We start from the raw sequence: 22,366 nt of genomic DNA on the forward strand, positions 1-22,366 counted from the left end.
TTCGGCGCATGCGCAGTGAATGTCCGACCGCTTCCCTGCTCAGACATCTCCACTGCGCCTGCGCCGATGGAGCACTATGACGTCATCGGCGCAGGCGCAGTGGAGATGTCTGAGCAGGGAAGCGGTCGGACATTCACTGCGCATGCGCCGAATACAGCCACGCACGGCGCATGCGCGTGAAGTCGTCCGTTTGATCGCATTCCGAAGCAGATCGGCGGGCTTGAGGGAGGCGCTGGGCGGCGGCATGTAGAGAAGGTAGACCGATCCTCTAGGTGCTAATGACGCCCCCATAGCACCTAGAGGGTCATTAACATATCAATATAAGTTCTTTTTTTAGGCTGCCCCAAAAGCTATTATATTAGAATTGTTTGGCAGAGCAGACACTAGCGGATCGCTAGTGTCTGACACCTAATTATGTGAAATCAAAGTGGTAGAAACCCTTTAACTACCGCAGATCGCAGCTACTTGGCATAGAAGTCGGGAGCCGGCTATGTGATTCTGCAGCCAGTACCCGCCCTCCTGTATATGAATTAATTAAAGCGTTATCTTCATTGGTGGCGCAGTGGCCACAGCCCCGCCCCTCCTCTATTACTCCCTCCTCCTCCTCCTCTCATTGGTGGCGGCGGCAGCACAGGGGGGAGGGAGACACTGCTTCCTTCTGCCTTGTGCTGCTGAGGGAACACGGAGAGTGCTGTCAGCAGCGCGATCCTTGTTCCCGATACGTTATCGGTATATCGGAAAAATAGATGCCGATACCGATAACGTTCAAAATCCTGAATATCGTCCGATAATATCGGTAAAACTGATCCCTAACCATGATGCCTTAGACTTTTCCTGCCATTCATCAGCGCAGGGCGCACTATGAACGGCAAAGACAGCACATTGAATGTAGGCAGGCATTTATAGCTAAATGATAAAGTACATAGAAGATATACTATATTGGACTGTAGTATTCAGGGTAAATTGCCGTGTTGGCACTTTGCAATAAATTTGTGGGTTTTGGGTTGCAGTTTGGGCACTCGGTCTGTAAAAGGTTCACCATCACTGACATATCGGAATAACTGAGACATGGCTGGATGATAGCTATGACTGGGCGGTTAATGTACAAGATTACAGTCTGTTTAGAAAGGATCATCAAAACCGGAGATAGAGAGGGGCCTGCCTTTATGCAAAGTCCGGTCTAAAGCCCACACTCCGGGAAGATATAGATGTGGAGTCACTGTGGGTAGAAAATGGAGGCAAAAACAATAAAAGTCCGTAGAAAATGTACTTGGAGCCCAGACGCGCCCCCTTTCCTGGAGCCCAGCACCGCCCCACTGCTAATTTATTCACTCCTCATTGCCGGCTGGCGCATGTGCAGTGCGTCCTGTGAGGCCGATTCCAGATGCTGATGTGTATCCACGGAATGCGTTCGCTGAGCCACATGTGCCGTGGATACACATCAGCGCCTGGAATCGGCCTCACAGGACGCACTGCTCATGCACCAGCCAGCAATGAGGAGTGAATAAATTAGCAGTGGGGCAGTGCTGGGCTCCAGGAGAAGGGGCGCGGCTGGGCTCTAACAGCCCCTTGGGCACCTTACTCAGGTAATTACCATATTAATAAAAGTGATTTTCTAGACAAAGGACAACACTTAGGGTAGTAATACTAGTATATTTTAATACAAAACGAGCAGACAGATGTGATTATGTTAAAAGCTCTGTCACTAAAATCCAGGTGACAGAATCCCTTTAATGGAATAAAAGGGTGAGGAACAAGAAATAACCAATGTGGATAAATAGAAATGTAAAGGAAGCATCACAGCGCGTCACAGCCAGGAAGAAGGTGAGGGTGGGTTCACATCTGCGTTCTGGATTTCCGTTATAACGGAAAAGAACAGAATCCATAAGACGGTCAAAAGTCAAAACGGAAGGCTTTAGAGACGTTCCGTTTTGGTCGGTCTACATAGATGTCTATGTGAATCATAACAGATCAGTCCGGGTCCTATTATATAAAACGGAAAACAAAGTCCTGTCGACAGGACTTTTTTCTCCGTTCTGTATAACAGAAACCAGACGGATCCGTTATGCTTCCCTATAGACTTCTTTTAAGACGGAAAGCCTTTTAAAGGCTTCCGTTTTGCATTTCGTCATAATACAAGTCTATGGGCAGGAAAACGGATCCATCTTTCCGTCTTATGGATTCCGTTATTTTCTGTTATAACCATTTTAGAACGGAAAGCCATAACGGAATCCAGAATGCAGATGTGAACCCACCCTGAGCTGTTGCTTCTGCCTGTCTGGGACGCACTCTGCTGTGACTGGACGGTGTCACAGGCAGGGAGAAGCCCATTGAGAAACCCTAGCGTCTCCTTCTACCTGTACCAATGGTGGAAATTAATATATGGAGGTTCCAAAAATAGCAGGGGGCATAGCGTCCCCATGGAGTGACATTTTTTAAATTAAAAAAAAAGCATTTACATGTGGAGGCGTTCACCTATCTGGTAGGCATACCAGTTTATAATATTCAAACCAATGAAAGGTCCTCTTTAAAGGGAGTCTGTCACCTCCATATGGCCATATACAGTGCTTACATTGTCCTATAGCACACCTATACATGAATGTTATGGTACATTTGTCATTGTCTTTAGACTTGCAGAAGCTGGAAAAACAAACTTTTGATTGATATGCAAATGAGCACACGCAAGTGCCCAGGGGCGGCGTTCACTGTGTTGTTGCCCAGGCTGCCCTGCCTTTTTTCATTGTTCCCCCGCCCCAGCCTCTGCATATGCCCGCCCTCCTATTCCCTTGCATCATCCTAAGGTCCGACAGAGATCCTGCGACTGTGCACTGCCTCGCCGGGCCAGAGCATGCGCACTGCGATGCCCATTGTTCGCACGGCATCGCTTTAACTACTGCACATGCTCCGGCGAACAGCTGGTTTTGCAGAGTTTTATAGAAACCGGTGTCAGGCAGCTGCTGCCAAGGCTAAGATAATGGGTTGCATCAAAAGGGGCATAGATGCCCGTGATGAGAACATAATCCTACCACTTTACAAATCACTAGTCAGACCAAACGGAGTACTGTGTACAGTTCTGGGCTCCTGTGAACAAGGCAGACATAGCAGAGCTGGAGAGGGTCCAGAGGAGGGCAACTAAAGTAATAACTGGAATGGGTGGACTACAGTACCCTGAAAGGTGATCAAAATAAGGGTCCATTCACACGTCCGCAATTTCGTTCCACATTTTGCGGAACGGAATTGCAGAACCATTCAGTTCTATGGGGCAGCACAATGTGCTGTCTGGATCCGGAGTTGCGGATCCGCACTTCCGTTCCCGAAAAAACATGTCCTATTCTTGTCCGCAATTGGATTGACAAATGTATTTTTTCAGCCTTACAAACTATGGGGGTCATTTATCAAACTGGTGTAAAGTAGAGCTGGCTTAGTTGCCCATTGCAACCAATCAAATCCCACCTTTCATTCTGGACAGCTCTTTTGGAAAATGAAATGAGGAATCTAATTGGTTGCTATGGGCAACTAAGGCAGTTCTACTTTTCACCAGTTTGATAAATGACCTCCCTATGTAACTATGTAAAAATGGATGAAATCCTTAGGTGGGTTTATGTTTTGTGATATGTTTTACATAAAAAACACTTAGTTTAAACTATCTTACCCTGTGTTTAAGGTAGGAGAGGTAGACGTCCCAGCCCAGTGTTATGACATTCACATACATCACACGGTACTTGGTTGGTAAGTAGTAGAAATTAATCATTTGTGCAGGTGGCCATACACACCATTCTGTCTGAAAATTATTTAAAAAAAGTTATTGGCCACTCAACCCCTGAAAATTCAGCGTCAGTCTTTTAATATACAAATCCTAACTCACCTTATACATTTCCCAAAATTTGCTTTGAAATTCAGCCCAGCTGTTCCTAATACCATGTCCTTCCATGGAGCCAACCCCTGTCATGGGAAGTGAAAGAGTTTATGTAGACTTATGTTACTATCATAACACTTACCAACAACATTGGTGTAAAGTACAGCTGGCTTAGTTGCCCATAGCAACCAGATAACACCTTTCATTTTTCACAGATCCTTTGGAAAATGAAAGGTGGAATCTAATTGGTTGCTATGAGCAACTAAGCTGGTTCTACTTTACACTAGTTTGATAAATCTCCCCAATGTTTTTCTATCTTCATTTCCTGTAGGGCGATGTCACAAAATGTTTGCAAGAATTTTTCCTGGACTTTTAGGCCTCACGCACACGGCTTTTGCCTGGCCGTGGCCGTACTGCGGCGCGCATAACAGCGGGTCCGCAATATGCGGGACCGGCCATGTGCTTCCCGCATTACGGATGCAGACCCATTTACTTGAATGGGTCCACAATCCGGATCTGCACTGCGGAACGGAGGGACGGAACCACATGGAAGCACTACGAGGTGCTTCTGTGGTGTTTCTGTCCGTGCCTCCACACTGCAAAAAAAAAAAAAAAACATGTTATATTTTTTAGGCGGTGCGGACAGATCGCGGACCCATTCAAGTTGAATGGGTCTCAATCCGTCCTGGCCGCCACATGGAACGGCCGCACAACGACCATGTGGCCTTATACTGATCGTTTATCCTTACGATAGGTCATCAATATCAAATTGGCAAGGGTCTGACTTTTCTATTCACTTCAGTGGGAGAAGCATTACAGTAAACCACCTCCATGACCTGCATAGTGGACAGAGCTTTGTAATTTCAGCGCCAAAGCTACTGCAGTACACCTAATCAGCACAGGTACAACCAGATAATGTATGACAATAAAAGTCTATATTAAATGCCACCCAAAATGCTTGTAATAAAAACACACAAAAATCATGGTGTTGATTACAAGTAAAAAAAGTGATGAACCCCTTCCTGATTTGACAATTTTCCATTTTTGTGTTTTAGTTTTTTTACACTCCGCCTTCCAAGAGCAATAACTTTTTTATTTTTTCCCTTCTCAAATGTAGGCTTGTTTTTTTTGCAGGACAAGTTGTACTTTCGATTGCTGGAAAGAAATTCCAAATTAAATTGTAAAAAATAAAATAAAAATGCTATTCCACCAGTTTTATGCGTTTTGCATTCACTATGCGGTAAAATTGACCAGTTTCCTTCACTCTCTGTAAAAATACCTTATTTATATAGTATTACTTATGTTTCAATACTGAAAAAAATGTGTGACGGCTCATTTTTTTGCAGGATGATCAGTAGTTTTTATTGATACCATTTTGGGGTGTATGACTTTTCGTTCTTATTAAAATTTTTGCAGAGTTGAAGAGATGAAAAAAAAAAACTGAATCGGCCATATAGATTTTTTTTCCAGTTAAGCAGCATACTGGGGTTTTTGTCCAACCGCCTCTCCAGCCCGTCCCCAATATAGTGAATGGGGCCGGGCAGACTTCTGGCAGCACACGTGTGCAAACGTTAGCTAACACGAGAGTGAAATAAGCCTTAAGGTCCATTCACACATCCAGAGTGTTTTGCGGATCCGCAAAACCCCAGACTGGCACCCCATTAGAAATGCCTATTCTTGTCCGCAGCTGTAGACAAGAATAGGACATGTTCTATTTTTTTGCGGAGCCGCAGACCGGAGATGCGGATAGCAGACCGTGTGCTGTCCGCATCTTTCCCGTCCCCATTGAAAACGAATGGGTCCGCTCCCGTTCCACACCCAAAGTGCAGCTGTCTAAATGGAGTCTCTAGACTACCTTTCGCATAAAAAGTAAAGGAATTTTATACATTGCAGAACACAAAGATCAGTATATTTCAATGCAGTGCTGCCATCTGCAGGCCTGAATTAGAATATACCAGAAATAGGTATTTCTATGGAATGCCTTCCCCGATCTCAGCCAGTGGAAGGTGCTCCTGTCTGGCAAGCGGTCGCTTCTGTGTTTTTTTGTCTTTCAGATGCCATGGACATACTTGACCACAGTATCTGAGGGGTTAAATTCCGACAATAGCGTTATCGTCCATCGCAGACATTAGCCCCAGGTGCCTGCTTAGTGAAACAACAGGCACCAGGCAGCTGTGGTGCTTGCTCTGCTCTGGAGCAGGCAAAATTTTTAAAGACTCAACATCTGTTGTACATGTACAGTGGATGTCGAGAAGGGGTTAGGGGTTCCTTCACGCAAATTTTGATAACTAATTGGGAACGCGGATCGCGCTGCTGTCAGCACGATCCGTGCTCCCTCAGCAGCACAAGGCAGAAGAAAGCAGTGTCTCCCTCCCCCCGTGCCGCTGCCACCAATGAGATGAGGGGAGGGGCTGTGGCCACTGCGCCACCAATGAAGATAACTCTCTCATTAATTCATATACAGGAGGCGGCTGAATCACATAGCCGGCTCCCGACCTCTATGACAAGTAGCTGTGATCTGCGGTAGTTAACCCCTCAGGTGCCGCACCAAAGCCCCAGCATCTTATGGGAAGCAGTTAAGGCTCTGTACTCACCGCTTCCTGGTCCTCGGCTGGAGCCGACAGCAGGAGGAAGAAGATCGCGCTGGCGGCGAGTAGCGGCAGAGTGCAAAGCATGAAAGGTAAGTGTTTATTTTATCAAGCACCAGGCATGGGGTCTGATCTGAAGCAATGTGGGCTAATGGAAGTCTGCTGGGGACTGATGAGAGGCATATGGGGTCTGATTAGGGGTCATTTACATTTGGGTCTGAGCTGAGGTCCTATTAGGGTCTTATGAGCATTGGGGGTCTGATTGGGGCTGTCAACTGGGGTCTGATTGTTGGTCTGACCTAAAGGTCTAATGGAAAAAAAAATTCTTATTGTCCTCCACTAAAACCTAGACGCGTCTTATGGGCCGGTGAGTCTTATAGGGCGAAAAATACAGTACTTGGACTATTTTTTTTTAATGGGGTTTTGTGTTGGCAGTTTTGATTGAATGCAGTTTTTTCCCCTATAGAGAAGAGGATGAAAAAAGCCAGGAAAAAAAAAATAAAAAAATTAAAAAAAACTATTGAGTGAGATCACGGCATCTAAATTCACAAAAACCCAGATGCTCACGCTTTCCGGGGTGTTCTCGCTGAAGAGGCTGAGAGCATTCAAATTGCAATTCCTACTTTGACCACCACGTAGCAGGCCAACATAGGAAATGAGCAATAGACAGTAATAAAGTCATTATAAAAATACATGATTGTTCAAAAAAAAAAAAAAAACTGATTTTATAGGCTCAAATAGGAGCTTCAAAATCATTACAAAAAAAAAAAGTTTAAATTACCCCCCCTTTCTGTATAATAAAAAATAAATACCTAAATAATAAAAAATATAATCATGGGTATCACGTGACTAAAAACACCCATACTATTCGAATATAAAAATATTTTTCCAATATAGTGAATGGCGTAACGGAAAAAGTGGTCAAAATGGCCAATTTGCAATTTTTTCATTGCTTCTCTTACCCAAAAAAACACACACTCCAAAATTATATAAATAAAAACTCCAGATTGTCCCGCAAAAAATGAGCCCCCACTCAGCTCAGCAGATATAACTATAAAACATTTTTGGGGGTCAGAATATGGTGATGGAAAATGTGTTTCTTTTTTTTAAGTTTACATTTATTTTTACAATATTTAGACATAAAAACTATATATATATATATATATATTATATATATATATAGGGTATCTTAATCGTACTGACCCAGAGAATGGAGGGCATGGGTAGTTTTGCCGCAAACGGAACGCCGTGCAAACAAAACCCGTAAAACGGTGGAGAAATTGCATTTATTTTTCAAATTCCACCCCATTTGGAATTTGTTTACCGCTTCCACTACATTGTATGCCATAATTAATGGTCCCATTAGAAAGTACAACTTGGACCGAAAAAATAAGCCCTCATGCAGCTATGCGAGCGGAAATATAAAAAAGTTTGGCATGCAAAAACAAAAAACCTCAGGGTTTAACATACTGCGTTTTTTTTTTTTTCTTTTAAATACCAGACAAAAAATGCCAAACTCAAAAAAGGCTGGTTTGTTTTGTATTTCATAATTCCCAAAGACTTTCAGAAAACATTTGGAGTTAGTATTTTTAAGTAAAACTGCATGAGCAAAAAATGTGCCCTAACGGTCCTGTCACACTACATTTTTCTGGGCATTTATGGGCTTATAAAACAAAAAACATGAAATTCAAGCATTTGTAACATTTTTCAGGTGTTTTTTTAATTCACATTCTACTTGTTTTTTTCAGACTTTTTTCCTCTAGAGAACTCAATAGGAAACACCTGAAAAAAATGCACATCCAAGTATGTTGCAATTTGAAAATAATGCCAAGGTACAAAAAAAAAGTTGGAAAATTGTCTTAAAATGCCACTACTGAAATCAGGACGTTTGATAATTTCCTATTGCCAACATGTAACATTTATACATAAGGGATCGCTCACACGAACGTGTGCTGCCCGTTGCCGTATTGTGGACTGCTTTGTGTGAACGAGCTCTAAAGTGAAAGAACTCTGAGGCTGGTTTGATTTAATATAAATATAATATGGGTGCATTTTGGCTCCCACATTACAGCAGCAAGTCCCAGGTAAATTTGAGTCAATATGTTTTACCTTTGTAAAAAGAAATCCCAAATTTACAGAAAATTTGGTAAAAATGGCTATTTTCTCATTTTGAATTTCTATGCTTTTAAGACAGCTTTTAAGACATGCTTTATCAACATTCACCACATGTCTAAGTTATGTTGGCATCATTTTTAAATGTAATTTTTTTTTTTTTTTTAGGACGTTAGAAGGTTCAGAATTTTAAAAGCAATTTTTAACATTTTTAACCCCTTCAGGACACAGCCTTATTTCACCTTAACCACCTCCAGTCCGCCCATAGACTATAAATGTCCGGGAGGTGGTTCTATATTTCTGAATGGACGTTCCAGAAACTGCAGCTGCACGCTAATACAGGGAGTGCAGAATTATTAGGCAAATGAGTATTTTGACCACATCATCCTCTTTATGCATGTTGTCTTACTCCAAGCTGTAAAGGCTCGAAAGCCTACTACCAATTAAGCATATTAGGTGATGTGCATCTCTGTAATGAGAAGGGGTGTGGTCTAATGACATCAACACCCTATATCAGGTGTGCATAATTATTAGGCAACTTCCTTTCCTTTGGCAAAATGGGTCAAAAGAAGGACTTGACAGGCTCAGAAAAGTCAAAAATAGCGAGATATCTTGCAGAGGGATGCAGCACTCTTAAAATTGCAAAGCTTCTGAAGCGTGATCATCGAACAATCAAGCGTTTCATTCAAAATAGTCAACAGGGTCGCAAGAAGCGTGTGGAAAAACCAAGGTGCAAAATAACTGCCCATGAAAAGTCAAGCGTGCAGCTGCCAAGATGCCACTTGCCACCAGTTTGGCCATATTTCAGAGCTGCAACATCACTGGAGTGCCCAAAAGCACAAGGTGTGCAATACTCAGAGACATGGCCAAGGTAAGAAAGGCTGAAAGACGACCACCACTGAACAAGACACACAAGCTGAAACGTCAAGACTGGGCCAAGAAATATCTCAAGACTGATTTTTCTAAGGTTTTATGGACTGATGAAATGAGAGTGAGTCTTGATGGGCCAGATGGATGGGCCCGTGGCTGGATTGGTAAAGGGCAGTGAGCTCCAGTCCGACTCAGACGCCAGCAAGGTGGAGGTGGAGTACTGGTTTGGGCTGGTATCATCAAAGATGAGCTTGTGGGGCCTTTTCGGGTTGAGTATGGAGTCAAGCTCAACTCCCAGTCCTACTGCCAGTTTCTGGAAGACACCTTCTTCAAGCAGTGGTACAGGAAGAAGTCTCCATCCTTCAAGAAAAACATGATTTTTCATGCAGGACAATGCTCCATCACACGCGTCCAAGTACTCCACAGCGTGGCTGGCAAGAAAGGGTATAAAAGAAGAAAATCTAATGACATGGCCTCCTTGTTCACCTGATCTGAACCCCATTGAGAACCTGTGGTCCATCATCAAATGTGAGATTTACAAGGAGGGAAAACAGTACACCTCTCTGAACAGTGTCTGGGAGGCTGTGGTTGCTGCTGCACGCAATGTTGATGGTGAACAGATCAAAACACTGACAGAATCCATGGATGGCAGGCTTTTGAGTGTCCTTGCAAAGAAAGGTGGCTATATTGGTCATGATTTGTTTTTGTTTTGTTTTTGAATGTCAGAAATGTATATTTGTGAATGTTGAGATGTTATATTGGTTTCACTGGTAAAAATAAATAATTGAAATGGGTATATATTTGTTTTTTGTTAAGTTGCCTAATAATTATGCACAGTAATAGTCACCTGCACACACAGATATCCCCCTAAAATAGCTAAAACTAAAAACAAACTAAAAACTACTTCCAAAAATATTCAGCTTTGATATTAATGAGTTTTTTGGGTTCATTGAGAACATGGTTGTTGTTCAATAATAAAATTAATCCTCAAAAATACAACTTGCCTAATAATTCTGCACTCCCTGTAGTGCAGCTGCTGATCGGGTTGCTCGCTGTCAGTGACAGCAGGGCAACCCTTACAGAAGGCAGGGACAGTGCCCAGGTGTACCTGCCTTCTGGATCTCTGCATACACAGTGTATGCAGAGCAGGAAGCGCTATGCGCTTCCTGTTCCGGCCCGGCGGTCATGTGACCACCAGGACCAGAGAGTGCAGGAGCTGTGATGTGAGCAGTATAGTGCTGTACAGCCTCTCTGGAGGGTGCATTTCTCCTGTAACTGGGGCTACTATGTCAGCCCCAGTTAAAGGAGAAATGAACAGTGAAAAAAATGAAAAAAAGTGAAGTAAATGTCCCCCAGAGGTCTTGTGAGGGACGAAAAGTGTAGAATAAAAAATAAAGTGTTAAAAAAATAAAATAAAAGTATGTCCCACAAAATAGTACCAATAAAACAGTCACCTAATCCCACAAAAAATGAGCCCCTGCATAAGAAAATCTCTCAAAAAATAAAATAAAATATCGCTCTCAGAACATGGACACATTAAAACATAATTTTTTTGCTTCAAAAATGCTATTATTGTGTAAAACTTTAACAAATAAGAAAAAGTACTCATATTAGGTATCGCCACATCCGTAACAATCTGCTCTATAAAAATGTCACTTGACTGAACCCCTCAGGTGAACGCTGTAAAAATAAATAAATAAAAACTGTGCTAAAACAACCAATTTTTGGGTCACCTTGCCCCATAAAGTGTTATAATCAATGATCAAAAAATCATATGCATCAAAAAATAGTACCAATAAAACTGGCACCTTATCCCCTAGTTTCCAAAATGGGATCACTTCTTGGGAGTTTCTACTGTAAGGGTGCATCAGGGGGGCTTGAAATGGAACATGGCATCTAAAAACCATGTGGAGTTTCTTTTCTTCTGCACCCTGCCGTGTGCCCATACAGCAGTTTATGACCACATGTATGGTGTTTCTGTAAACTGCAGAATCTGGGTAATAAATATTGAGTTTTGTTTGGCTATTAAACATCGATGTGTTAAAGAAAAATTGAATTAAAATGGAAAATCTGCCAAAAAAGTGAAATTTAAAAATTTGATCTTTATTTTCCTTTAATTCTTGTGGAAGAGTTAAAAAAAAGTTTGTAAAATCGTTTAAGTAACTTGAGGGGTGTAGTTTCTACAATGGGGTAATTTATGGGGGTATCCACTATGTAGACCCCACAAAGTGACTTCAGACCTGAACTGGTCCTTAAAAAGTGGGTTTTGGCAATTTTCTTAAAAATTTGAAGAATTGCTTCTAAACTTCTAAGCCTTCTAATGTCCTAAAAAAATAAAATGACATTTCCAAAATGATGCCAACATAAAGTAGACATATGGGGGATGTTAATAAATATTTTATGGAGGTATCAGTTTCTGTTTTAAAAGCAGAGAAATAGAAATTTAGAAAAATTGCTAATTTTTCAAAATTTAGGATAAAAAAAAAAAAAAAAAAAAAGTGAAATATATTGACTCAAATTTATGACTATCATGAAGTACAATGTGTCACGAGAAAACAATCTCTGAATGACTTGGATAAGTAAAGGCGTTCCAAAATTATTACCACATAAAGTGACATATGTCAGTTTTGCAAAAGGCCTGGTCAGGAAGGGGGCAAATGGCTCAGATGGGAAGTGGTTAAGGACCAGGCCATTTTTTGCAAATCTGACTAGTGTCACTTTAAGTGCGGATAACTTTAAAACGCTTTTACTTATCCAGGCCATTCTGAGATTGTTTTTTCGTCACATATTGTACTTCATGACACTGGTAAAATTGACAAAAAAAAATTCATTTTTATTTATAAAAAAAATAACAAATGTACCAAAATTTGGGAAAAATTAGCAAATTTCTAACTTTCAATTTCTCTACTTCTACAATACATAGTAATAACTACTTAACCCCTTCAAGACACAGCCTTATTTCACCTTAAGGACCAGGTCATTTTTTGCAAATCTGACCAGTGTCACTTTAAGTGCTGATAACTTTAAAACGCTTTGACTTATCCAGGCCGTTCTGAGATTGTTCTTTCGTCACATATTGTACTTCATGACACTGGAAAAACTAAGTCCCCCAATTATTTTTTTTTGCATAAAAAAAATACCTAATTTACCCAAAATTTTGAAAAATTAGCAAATTTCAAAGTTTCAGTTTCTCTACTTCTGTAATACATAGTAATACCCCCAAAAATTGTGATGACTTTACATTCCCCATATGTGTACTTCACGTTTGAATTATTTTGGGAATCATATTTTATTTTTTGGGGATGTTACAAGGCTTAGAAGTAGGGATCGACCAATATTGATTTTTTAGGGCCGATACCGATAATTTGTGAACTTTCAGGCCGATAGCCGATAATTTATACCGATATTCTGGGAATTTTCATTTTTGAAAAAAAAAAAAAAAATTCCCACAAATCTGCTGAAAATTAATGTTTATTGTTAATGTGTATTTTTTTTTGTAAATCTTTCTTTTTCATTTATATTTAATATTTTGGTGTTTTTATTTTTAACTAACTTTTAGCCCCCTTAGGGACTAGAACCCTTGTCCTATTCACCCTGATAGATCTCTATCAGGGTGAATAGGAGCTCACACTGTTCCTGCTGCTGTGTGCTTTGTGCACACAGCAGCATGGAGCTTATCATGGCAGCCAGGGCTTCAATAGCATCCTGGCTGCCATGGTAACCGATCAGAGGAGCAGGGGAGAGGGAATCCTGTGGGGGGGGGCGCACTGCGACTGGGGTGGGGGGGCCCTATGCGCCACCAATGCTTAATACTGGGAGGGCTTGGGGGGGAGGCGCACTGCGCCACCAATGCTTAATACTGGGGGGGGAGGGGGGGCGCACTGCGCCACCAATGTCTAATACTGGGGGGCGCACTGCTCCACCAATGAAGCTTAATCTCTAATTTATTCATATACAGGAGGCGGAAGCTGGCTGCAGGATCACATAGCCGGCTCCCGACCTCTATGAGCAGTAGCTGCGATCCGCGGCACCTGAAGGGTTAACTACCGCAGATCGCAGCTACATATCATAGAGGTCGGGAGCCGGCTATGTGATCCTGCAGCCAGCTCACGCCTCCTGTATATGAATAAATGAGAGATTAAGCTTCATTGGTGGCGCAGTGGCCATAGCTCCTCCCCTCTTGTCCCCTGTCCTTTCATTGGCGGCAGCAGCACAGGGGGAGGAGACACTGCTTCCTTCTCCCCTGTGCTGCTGCTGAGGGAACACGGAGAGCGCTGACAGCAGCGCGATCTGTGTTCCCCATACGCTATCGGAATATCGGCAAAATAAATGCAGATACCGATAGCGTTCAAAATCCTGAATATCGGCCGATAATATCGGTAAATCCGATAATCGGTCGATCCCTACTTAGAAGTTTAGAAGCAAATCTTGAAATTTTTCAGAAATCCAATTTTTAGGGACCACTACAGCTCTGAAGTCACTTTGCGAGGCTTACATAATAGAAACCACCCAAAAATGACCCCATTCTATAAACTACACCCCTCAAGGTATTCAAAACTGATTTTACAAACTTTGTTAACCCTTTAGGTGTTGCACAAGAGTTATTGGCAAATGGGGATGAAATTTGAGAATTTCATTTTTTTTGCCTAATTTTCCATTTTAACCACTAACAAAGCAAGGGTTAACAGCCAAACAAGACTATCTTTATTGCCCTGACTCTGCCGTTTACAGAAACACACCATATGTGGCCGTAAACTACTGTACGGCCACACAGCGGTGCGTAGAGTGAAAGGTGCGCCGTTTGGTTTTTGTAAGGCAGATTTTGCTGGACTGTTTTTTTGACACCATGTCCCATTTGAAGCCCCCTGATGCACCCCTAGAGCAGAAACTCCCTAAAAGTGACCCCATCTAAGAAAGTATACCCCTCAAGGTATTCAAAACTGATTTTACAAACTTAACCCTTTAGGTGTTGCACAAGATTTAATGGAAAATAGAGATACAATTTCAAAATTTCACTTTTTTGGCAGATTTTCCATTTTAATATTTTTTTTTCCAGTTACAATGCAAGGGTTAACAGCCAAACAAAACTCATTATTTATGGCCCTGATTCTGTAGTTTACAGAAACACCCCATATGTGGTGGTAAACTGCTGTACGGGCACACGGCAGGGCGCAGAAGGAAAGGAATGCCATACGGTTTTTGGAAGGCAGATTTTGCTGGACTGTTTTTTTTTTTTACACCATGTCCCATTTGAAGCCCCCCTGATGCACCCCTAGAGTAGAAACTCCCAAAAAGTGACCCCATTTTAGAAACTACGGGATAGGGTGGCAGTTTTGTTGGTACTAGTTTAGGGTACATATGATTTTTGGTTGCTCTATATTACACTTTTTGTGCGGCAAGGTAACAAGAAATAGCTTTTTTGGCATCTTTTTTTTTTATTGTTATTTACAACATTCATCTGACAGGTCAGATCATGTGGTAATTTTATAGAGCAGGTTGTCACGGACGTGGAGATACCTAATATGTATACAATTTTTTTTATTTACGTTTTACACAATGATTTCATTTTTAAAACAAAACAAAAAGTTTTAGTTTCTCCATAGTCTAAGAGCCATAGTTTTTACAGTTTTGGGGCGATTATCTTAAGTAGGGTCTCATTTTTTGCGAGATGAGATGACGGTTTGATTAGCACTATGTTGGGGTGCATATGACTTTTTGATCGCTTGCTATTACACTTTTTGTGACGTAAGATGACAAAAAATTGCTTTTTTTACACCGTTTTTATTTTTTTACGGTGGTCATCTGAGGGGTTAGGTCATGTGATATTTTTATAGAGCCGGTCGATACGGACGCGGCAATACCTAATATGTATACTTTTTTAAATTTATATAAGTTTTACACAATGATTTCATTTTTGAAACAAAAAAAATGATGTTTTAGTGTCTCCATAGTCTAAGAGCCATAGTTTTTTCAGTTTTTGGGCGATTATCTTAAGTAGGGTCTAATTTTTTGCGGGATGAGATGACGGTTTAATTGTTACAAATTTGGCGTACATGCGACTTTTTTGATCACTTTTATTACCTTTTTTTGGGGAAGTAAGGTGGGCAAAATTTCTATTTCATCATAGTTTTTTATTTTTTATTTGTATGGCGTTCACCGTTCGGGAAAAGTAAAATGACCGTTTTATAGATCAGGTCGTTACGGACGCGGCGATACCAAACATGTGTAGGGAATTTTATTTTTCTCATGTTTAATCAGTGATGTGTATTTTTATTTTTATTTTTTACTTTTTTTCACTTTTTTTTTTTGACCCAGACCCACTTGGTTCTTGAAGATCCAGTGGGTCTGATGTCTGTATAATACAGTACAATATATATTGTACTGTACTATATTTTACTTACACTGAACAGATCTATGCTTTTAGCACCATGGACAGCAGGACACATGAGAAGGCGTCCTGTTGCCATGGGAACCTTCCCCGTCTGCTCAGTAGTGATCAGAACTGCGCAGACAGGGAAGGGTAAGGACGGGGCTCTCGGGGGGCTGTCTGGGGGCTCTCTCCCTCTCCATCGGGGGGCTGCAAAGGTACAGCAGCCCTCCGATGGGAGAGGGAGGGAGCTCCCTGAGCTGTTAACCTTTTCCATACCGCGGTCCATACGGTTTTTGGAAGGCAGATTTTGCTGGACTGTTTTTTTGACACCATGTCCCATTTGGAGCCCCCCTGATGCACCCCTAGAGTAGAAACTCAATAAAAGTGACCCCATCTAAGAAACTACACCCCTCAAGGTATTAAAAACTGATTTTACAAACGTCGTTAACCCTTTCGGTGTTCCACAAGAGTTATTGGCAAATGGAGATGAAACTCCCAAAAAGTGACTCCATTTTAGAAACTACGGGATAGGGTGGCAGTATTGTTGGTACTAGTTTAGGGTACATATGAGTTTTGGTTGCTCTATATTACACTTTTTGTGAGGCAAGGTAACAAGAAATAGCTGTTTTGGCACAGTTTTAATTTTTTATTATTTACAACATTCATCTGACAGGTTAGATCATGTGATATTTTTATAGACAGGGGGCTGGATCTCACAGGCTCGTCACCGGAAGGCAGCGCGATGCCTTCCTTAGGCATCGCGCTGCTTCCATGCCTTCCTTAGGCATCACGCTGCTTCCATGCCATCGGGTCCCCCCTACAGCCGCATGGGGACCCGATGGCACCGCCACCAGCAGCCGCAAACCGCAGGTCTGAATTGACCTACGGTTTGCGGCGATTGCTGACACGGGGGTCACGGGACCCCCCCGCGCATTTAGCCAAGGTGCCTGCTCAATGATTTGAGCAGGCACCGGGTTCCGATCACCGCCCGCCGGGCGGCGGTGATCGGAAATACAGAGGACGTACCCGTACTCCCTGTGTCCTTAAGTACTAGGACATCAGGGCGTACCGGTAGGCCCCGTGTCCTGAATAGGTTAAGAAAATTTCCAAGACTTGCCTTTTTAATGACCAATTCAGGTATAAAGTCACTTTGTAGGACTTACATTGTAGAAACCACCCATAAATTACTCCAACTAAACCCTTAAGTCGCATTATGTTGGCACCGGACGCGTGCTCCCTGCAAGTGCTCCCCTCAAGTCGAATGGGTCTCGATCCTTCCCGGCCAATGCACAGAATGGCCGCACAGCGGCCATCTGCAAGAGGCCTTGAAGAGTAACTAAACTTTTAATTAATTTTCTTTAAAATGTCCCAAAAATATGTATTTTTTTATATATATTTTATTTATTGATTGTGACTTTTTACTAGACATATTTCCCCCTAAAGCCCTAATTTCCTGCTCGCTTTAAATTCACTGGTCTCCACATCGCTGACTTGATAATAGGGCCGCAGAGAACAGAGTACGGGAGGGTGCACAAATTGCTGCTCCTGTCTGTGCTCCCCGAAGCTGGCTAAATCCTGGCATAGCACATGGGTACTCCGTAACAATGTGCTATATGCCAAGATTAGCTGAGCGGAGCGGGTTCCAGCCTATGCCTGCTTCGCTAAACTAAAAGTCCTACTGCATGTAAGCTTTTAGCTTAGCGAAGCAGGCACAGCTTGCTTTTTTTTTTTTTTTTTTTTTGCAGATTTTCCATTTGAATGCATTTTTCCTGTAACAATGCAAGGCCTAACCCTAAAACAAACCTCAGTATTTATTACTGATTTTGCAGTTTACAAAAACACCCTATATGTGGTCATAAACTGCTGTGTGGGCATATGTCAGGGCTCAGAAGGGAAGGCACACCATATGGTTTTTGGAGGGCAGATTTAGCTGGAATGGTATTTGGGCGCCATGTCAGAGACCGTAAGGTACTCCTACAGTAGAAACCCCTTATAAGTGACCCCATTTAGGAAACTACACCCCTCAAGGAATTTAATGAAGGGTGTAGCGAGTGCTTTGACCTGACAGTTGTTTCATAGAATTTAGAAGCACTTGGTCGTGAAAATGAAAAATTTTATTTTTTGCAATAAAATGTTGCTTTAGCCTCAGATTTCCATTTTCACAAGGGGTAACAGGAGAAAAAGCACCCCAAATTTTGTTAAGAATTCTCTCCTGAATACGGTAACACCCCATATATAGTGGCAAACTGCTGTATGGGTACACGACAGGACTCAGAAGGTAAAGAGCACCATTTGGCTTTTAGAAACCACACACACCTGCAGTGAACTGCAGGGGTCTAGTGAGCATTTTGACACAACAGTCTCTTCATAGAATTTATAAATATCTTGGCTGTGAACATAAAATATTAAACTTTATTTTTTTTTAATAGGAAAATGTCGCTTTAGGCCCAGAGTTTCCATTTTTTAAGAGGTTACATGAGAAAAGGGACCTCACAATTTGTTACACATTTCTTCCAGAATACGGCAGCACCTCATATGTAGTTCTAAACGGCTGTGTGTATACACTGCAGGATTCAGAAGTGAAAGAGCACCATGGGCGTTTGAGGCCTAGTTTAGTGATTTATACAACTGAGGATCTGAAGTGAAATAAAAAAAAATAAAAAAAAACATACCCTCACAGAATTTACCAAGGTTTGTAGTGAGCAATTTACCAAGGTTTGTAGTTTTTTAAGCCGGATGAGGTGACATTTCCATTAGTATCATTTTGGGGTACATACATTTTGATCTCTCAATATTATGATTTTTGTGAAGCATGGTGACTAAAAATGGCTCTTCTGGCACAGTTTTTATTTATTTTTACAGTGTTCACATGATGTGGTAGATCATGTGATATTTCTATAGAAAGCATGTTTTTCCTGTTTTTCTGTCGCCATTTTCTGAGCTTCATTTTTCTAGTGATAGTCTTGAGTGAGGGCTCGTTTTTTGCAGGATGAGTTGACGTTTTAATTGATATTTTGAGGTACATAGTACTTTTTGAAGGCTTGTAGAGATAAGCAAATTTCATATTTTGAAATGCGTTCACGCTTCGTTAACTGTAGAAGGTGAATTACTTTATGGATTCCGTTACCACGGACCATAACGCAATTCCATGACGGAATACTTTTAGAGGCATTTAGTTATTCATTCCATCATAATAGAAGTCTACGGCGTTCACTTGACAGGATAGATCATATGATATTTTTATAGAGTCGCTTGTTACCGACATGGTGATACCCAATAGGTCTTTTTTTTATTTTTTATTGTACAGTACATTAAAGGGACAGTTTTTTTTTTATTATTTACTTGAAACTCTTAATTTTTAAAAACACCTTTTTTTTTTTATTTGTCCCAGTATGGGATTTCAACTTTTCAGGGTTTGATTCCTGTTTCAGTGCAGTACAATACATGCTGCACTGCACTGCACTGAGCTCTCAGTATTAAACTGACAGTTCACCTATGAGACCAGCCTGAGTGCTGGGCCTCATAGACCTCTATAGATGCTGGGCCCCAAGGCCTTTGCAAGGCCTGGGAATGTCAAAACAGCCATTTGGACAATACCACTGCAGCGTGGGGATCCAAAGGGGTGAGAGAGGGAGCCCCTCCCTCTGCAAACCTCCTATATGCCAGTCAGCAATGACAGGGATATATAAGGGGTTAATTTGCACGCCATCGACATTTGTAGTGATGCCGGCAGATACAGCAGGAAACCAGTCATTAACAGCTGGGCTCCTGCCGCTAATCGCTGTACATGTACGGTGCATGTCAGGGAGGGGTTTAACTGTATGGCCAGGTTCTCATTGGGTGCCTGGGTTCTTCTGCCTTTGCATTTTCAATAATTCCAGCATAAAGAGAGAAACCCCTAAAACAACTATTTTTATTGGTATACTTTAAAAAGGATCCCGGTTGGGTCCACTATATATGACACAAAGAATATACACACACACAGAATAGTGTAACCGATATTCACATCCAGAATAAATTAATGGCCTGGGGTGAGGGGATAATTATCCCTATATCTACCCCTATCCTATGACCTCAGCCCAGGGAGGGCCCCTGAAGGTGGAGACCCCCTGTCCATGTACCTATTCTACTGCCCCTCACAGGTCCCTATAAGGGTGTAGTGGGATTGGGTCTAGATTTCCCCAGGTAAGAGGTAGGATAATAGTTAATCACACATATATCGATCAGCTGGATGGAATAACAAACGAACAAATACAATTAGTACAGACATATACAAAACATACGATTGGTAAGGGTTGATTAGATAATCACACACCTTAGCTACCTTGACGCGTTTCCCCCATGACAGTGCTATGGGATCATCAGGAGGTAAAATAAAAAACTATAGGACTATAAAGAAAAAAATGCAACTATATAGATACTAGCGTACGGCCAGATCACACATAAAGGTGCTAAGGGATAAATACCGGCATACAGCCAGGTCGCATAGACAGAATAGGATAATTGCTCTACATTTAATAGATACAGGGGGATATGATTAGGCCAATGGGTATGCTAGATAGCATTATATTAGGCCAATTATATGTACGTTTTGATAATCGTACCTGCATCAGACTCCTTTAGAGGTCCAAGGTATATTCCGCATCAGTTCGCAAATGCGTTCAGGTGATAGGGATGATCACAGCCAGGTATTAATACTGTTTTCCCCCTAACATGGAGTCCTGGTAAGGCCCACAATATTGGAGTCCTTCCCTCTGTTCCTATTCCCCCTTTGCATTTTCAACATGTAAAAAAATAAAATAAAATATTGGCCGAGTGTAACCTGAATAGGAATTTATGAATCTCCATGCACACTTATGGAAGAAGTTATCAAGATGGGTGCTGCATACGATGGACTTAATCTCAAGTTCCCTAGAGTAAATGACCCACGCAACGTGTAAAAGGGCAAAAATCTGAGCAAAAAAAAAAATTGGTGCAAAGCTACCCTCCCCCCCCCATTGGTTTATTGTCCTCTGCAGTTTTGAAGACCAGCTGCATTTCCTTTTATAACATAATGTATTCTCACCAACAAAAAACAGAACTCCCAGAATAGGGGATACGAGGATTTGTTCAAGGAGAACTTTCTTCACTACCACTTGTGTTGTTGCTCCAGGTAATAGGCGATCCAGCCAAATATACCAGTAGTGATCCAATGGCCCAAGACAAACGCCAACGATAAACATCCTACCTGTGTAAACACAGGAATATAAAGAATACCCCACAGAAAAGGTTTACAAAATGCTAACAATAAATACAATACTGCAAAAAGCATATAAGTATATTCAAATCTACACAGTCTAGGGCGTAAGACTAATCACACGCTAATATTTTCCCATAAAACTATTAAGAATCAATGTTTCCCATAAAACTATTAAGAGCAAGTTAGGCTACTTTCACACTTGCGTTCAGAGCGGATCCGCTCATATAATGCAGACGGTGGCTCCGTTCAGAACAGATCCGTCTGCATTATATTGTTAAAAAATTTCTAAGTGTGAAAGTAGCCTCACACGGATCCGTCCAGACTTTACATTGAAAGTCAATGGGGGACGGATCCGTTTGAAAATTTAGACATAGTGTGTCATCTTCAAACGGATCCGTCCCTATTGACTTACATTGTAAGTCTGGACGGATCCGCTTGCCTCCGCACAGCCAGGCGGACACCCGAACGCTGCAAGCAGCGTTCAGGTGTCCGCCTGCTGAGCGGAGCGGAGGCTGAACGCTGCCAGACTGATGCATTCTGAGCGGATCCGCGTCCACTCAGAATGCATTAGGGCTGGACGGATGCGTTCAGGGCCGCTTGTGAGCCCCTTTAAACGGAGCTCACAAGCGGACACCCGAACGCTAGTGTGAAAGTAGCCTAAGCCGCTGCCAGACATCTCTGGTTCTGGTTTATCTCTCCAAGAACAAAGGGATCAGGCTTGTTGAAATCCAACAGGCTGAACCTTATGTTCCTCAGCATCTGTTCCAGAGCACTAGTGAGACTTCATTTGGAGTATTGTGCTCAGTACTGGAGACCATATCTCCAGAAGGATATTGATACTTTGGAGAGAGTTCAGAGAAGAGCTACTAAACTGGTACATGGATTGCAGGATAAAACTTACCAGGAAAGGTTAAAGGACCTTAACATGTATAGCTTGGAAGAAAGAAGAGACAGAGGGGATATGATAGAAACTTTTAAATACATAAAGGGAATCAACAAGGCAAGAGGAGAGAATATTTAAAAGAAGAAAAACTGCTACAAGAGGACATAGTTTTAAATTAGAGGGGCAAAGGTTTAAAAATAATATCAGGAAGTATTACTTTACTGAGAGAGTAGTGGATGCATGGAATAGCCTTCCTGCAGAAGTGGTAGCTGCAAATACAGTGGAGGAGTTTAAAGGGCTTCTGTCACCCCATTAAGCCGTACCTCTCTTCAATCTGCGCAGGCGCACTGAGAGGCGGCCACTCGCTCGGCCGCTCCATCCTCAATGCGCCTGCGCCGATGACGTCACATCTACACCCGGCGCAGGCGCATTGAGGAGCGAGCGGCCG

General features: G+C 41.9%; 1 protein-coding gene across 4 annotated transcripts in view; it reads right to left on the minus strand.

The window, feature by feature from the left end:
- The window catches only part of LOC122928289 (mpv17-like protein 2), a 30,678-nt gene that overhangs the window by 2,766 nt on the left and 5,546 nt on the right, over positions 1–22,366 (minus strand). For all 4 annotated transcript variants that reach the window (XM_044280994.1, XM_044281002.1, XM_044281022.1 and 1 more), the window contains 3 exons: positions 20,862–21,023; positions 3,866–3,942; positions 3,653–3,781 (listed from right to left, as the gene is read on the minus strand). In XM_044280994.1, the coding sequence (XP_044136929.1) occupies positions 3,653–3,781; positions 3,866–3,942; positions 20,862–21,023 (368 nt within the window). The remainder of the gene's footprint in view (positions 1–3,652; positions 3,782–3,865; positions 3,943–20,861; positions 21,024–22,366) is intronic.

This window comes from Bufo gargarizans, chromosome 1 (genome assembly GCF_014858855.1).
Source record: "Bufo gargarizans isolate SCDJY-AF-19 chromosome 1, ASM1485885v1, whole genome shotgun sequence".
In the NCBI taxonomy this organism is placed as follows: Eukaryota; Metazoa; Chordata; class Amphibia; order Anura; family Bufonidae; genus Bufo; species Bufo gargarizans.